This window comes from Atta colombica, unplaced genomic scaffold (genome assembly GCF_001594045.1).
Source record: "Atta colombica isolate Treedump-2 unplaced genomic scaffold, Acol1.0 scaffold331, whole genome shotgun sequence".
NCBI classification, from domain to species: domain Eukaryota; kingdom Metazoa; phylum Arthropoda; class Insecta; order Hymenoptera; family Formicidae; genus Atta; species Atta colombica.
The window spans coordinates 3,815-6,412 of NW_017259439.1; the positions used below are offsets into that span (position 1 = coordinate 3,815).

General features: G+C 34.3%; 1 protein-coding gene across 1 annotated transcript in view; it reads right to left on the reverse strand.

Moving 5' to 3' along the window:
• LOC108690606 (putative uncharacterized protein DDB_G0271606) overlaps nucleotides 1-2,598 on the reverse strand; it is a 22,572-nt gene that overhangs the window by 1,951 nt on the left and 18,023 nt on the right. Inside the window, exons 3-7 of the mRNA XM_018197980.1 lie at nucleotides 2,202-2,426; nucleotides 1,823-2,001; nucleotides 1,199-1,496; nucleotides 631-1,074; nucleotides 188-415 (exon numbers count right to left, since the gene is read on the reverse strand). Of these exons, the coding sequence (XP_018053469.1) occupies nucleotides 188-415; nucleotides 631-1,074; nucleotides 1,199-1,496; nucleotides 1,823-2,001; nucleotides 2,202-2,426 (1,374 nt within the window). The remainder of the gene's footprint in view (nucleotides 1-187; nucleotides 416-630; nucleotides 1,075-1,198; nucleotides 1,497-1,822; nucleotides 2,002-2,201; nucleotides 2,427-2,598) is intronic.

Below are 2,598 nucleotides of genomic sequence, written 5' to 3' on the forward strand. Positions count from 1 at the left end.
TAAATAAATAATATACATTATTTTTAATCCTGACGTAATAAACTATATATAATTTATTATTTAAAAAAAATGTAATAAGAACATTCTTTAAATAGATTTTATATAAATTTTAAATTAATGATTATTAAATAATCTTAATTATCAATGTTGATGTATACATATATGTATGAATATATATGCTCTTTACCTGATGAATTATGTTGCGGATTTCTATAGGAATAGGGAAGTTTCTTTCTACTTCATCGCTATCATCCTCCGGACCTGGGAAAGGTTTCGCTTCCTGTTGCTCTTCATTGCTGTCCGGGCGTTGACGACCTTCAATGTTTCCATGCTCAATCAAATTTCTCACTTCCACCGGAAGTGGGAATGGTCCTAATGGTATTGGCCGTGCACCTTCCGGAAATGGTTTGAGTTCCTGTTTGCATTATAATATATTTACGAACGTGATACGTTAATGGTGATACGTTTTATACGCCTTAGAATTTTTCGGATAAAGATCTTGTCATTATCCTTGTAATAAAACTATAATCCACATTTTAAGTAAAATGTATTATGAATTGCATCTGTTTATAAAAAATATAATTTCTTTCAAATAAAATGCTTTATCTACAAGACGAATAAACAAGTTACCTCACGACGTGCTCCCTCTGGTACTTGAACCGGGATCGCCCTAGCTTCGCCAGTAATATGTTGAATGATATTCTTAATCTCTAACGGTACTTGCTGAATTATTCTTCTAATTTCTATAGGTATACCCTGGAAGGGAGAGCGTGGCTTTTCAGGCGTAACCTGAGGTGGGGCAGGTGGTCTCTGTTCGGTCTGTGCGATCATCATAGGTGGTATCATATGTTGTATTCTTGGATCTTGTTCTTGCGCCTCGGCTTGAGGAGGAGGCGGTGGCATCATGGCTGGACCTTGTTCCTGGTTATAAGTATTGGGGACTTGTTCTGCCTGCTGCTGATACACCATTGAAATTTGCGGTTCCTGACGAGGCTCCTGAGCCATCGGTCGCATTCCTCTCATCGGATCCATTGGGAAATGACGTAGTTCAATAGGGATCTGACGCATCTCGATCTAAACATATAAATATTAAATAATATTGGCACTGATGTGCTAAATAAATAAATTAATAAATAAATTTTTTTCACGATGATACAATACATAATTCGTTCATGTTTACGTGATAAACAAAACTTACTTGAGGTCCCATCGGATTATTTTGAGGTCCCATCATGGGCGATTGCGGACCCATTCGAGGTGGTCTCATTTCCATAGTCAACTGAGGAAGGTTACGAAGCTCAGGAGGAAGTACACCCGGCGGGATGTGATTCAATCCTCGTGGGTCGCTAAGCGGCAATTGTTGCATATCGGGAACTTGATACTGAGTGTGTATTTGGTATTGATGATAACCAGGGTTAGGTTCCTGGGACTGAAGAGGAATTTGTACAGTGCCTAGGGGCACGATGATCGGGGTAAGCATTTCTTGATCTTGCTGCCTACAATAAAAGCCATGCAATCATTACTTGTTATATTCTATTGTTTTATCTATATAATAATTTACAATTTAAGAATATTTAATTTTATAGCCATGGAGTTAAACAAGATCTTGTTGTGGCATTGTTTATTCATTTTTTTAATATTTATTGTAATTGGAAATCTTTTATTATCGTATATCTCATTCGCATTTACAATAAGTAATAATTTAAAAATCATATTATATTAGCTAAATAATTTAAATGTTCTGTAATTTTAATATATTACACTCACTAAATTATCAATTATTTTTTGCAATTTACATGTGTCTCTTTTGATTATTACTTACTCTTGGTTGGGATTGCCTGATTCGCAAAGAATGGCAACTCGTTCGCCACTCAGTCTTTGGAAACGCTGTGGATCGGTACTGTTATCTAAACCGTTGTCACTGGTTCCGTCCATCACCTCGTCGGCTCGTCGTCTTTCAACTACGCAAGAAACTCTGCTACGAGCTTGCTGAATTAGCGTCTAGAAAATAATCAAAATTTAAGATACGATTTACAGGTCAATATTCTTACAAAATTAAGAATTATTAAAAGGCTCGCTATAAGACTATATGTGTACAATATATAATTTTATATAACAATTATCAATAATTATTAAAATACTTATAGAAGAAAATAAAATTTGTTTTTATAAGAATTTGTAAGAAAATAATATATATTTACGCCTGCAATATCATCAAGATCCAATTGAAGAGGAAGCTTGATGTGCACAGGAGGGAATTCATCATCATCATAATCATCGTCATCATCATCACGATCACCGTTCTCGCTGTCAGATTTCGAATTGTTCTCTCCCTCTTGCGCTTTCATATCCTTAGTATCCGGCTCAACTTCTTTTTTTGCTGGCGTAGCGAGACTTTGTAGAGAATCCTTTGATTCGATAGGCTCCTACAAATAAAATAATTTTTTTTATTTTAAGACATTAGTAATATTTTTAAGAAAGAGATAACTTTTTCGTGTATTTTAATGCTATTGCTGCACATCTTCAAAACATTAAAGAACAAATATATTATGTTATATTAACAAATATATTATGTTAATTAACTTAAGAAATTTATTT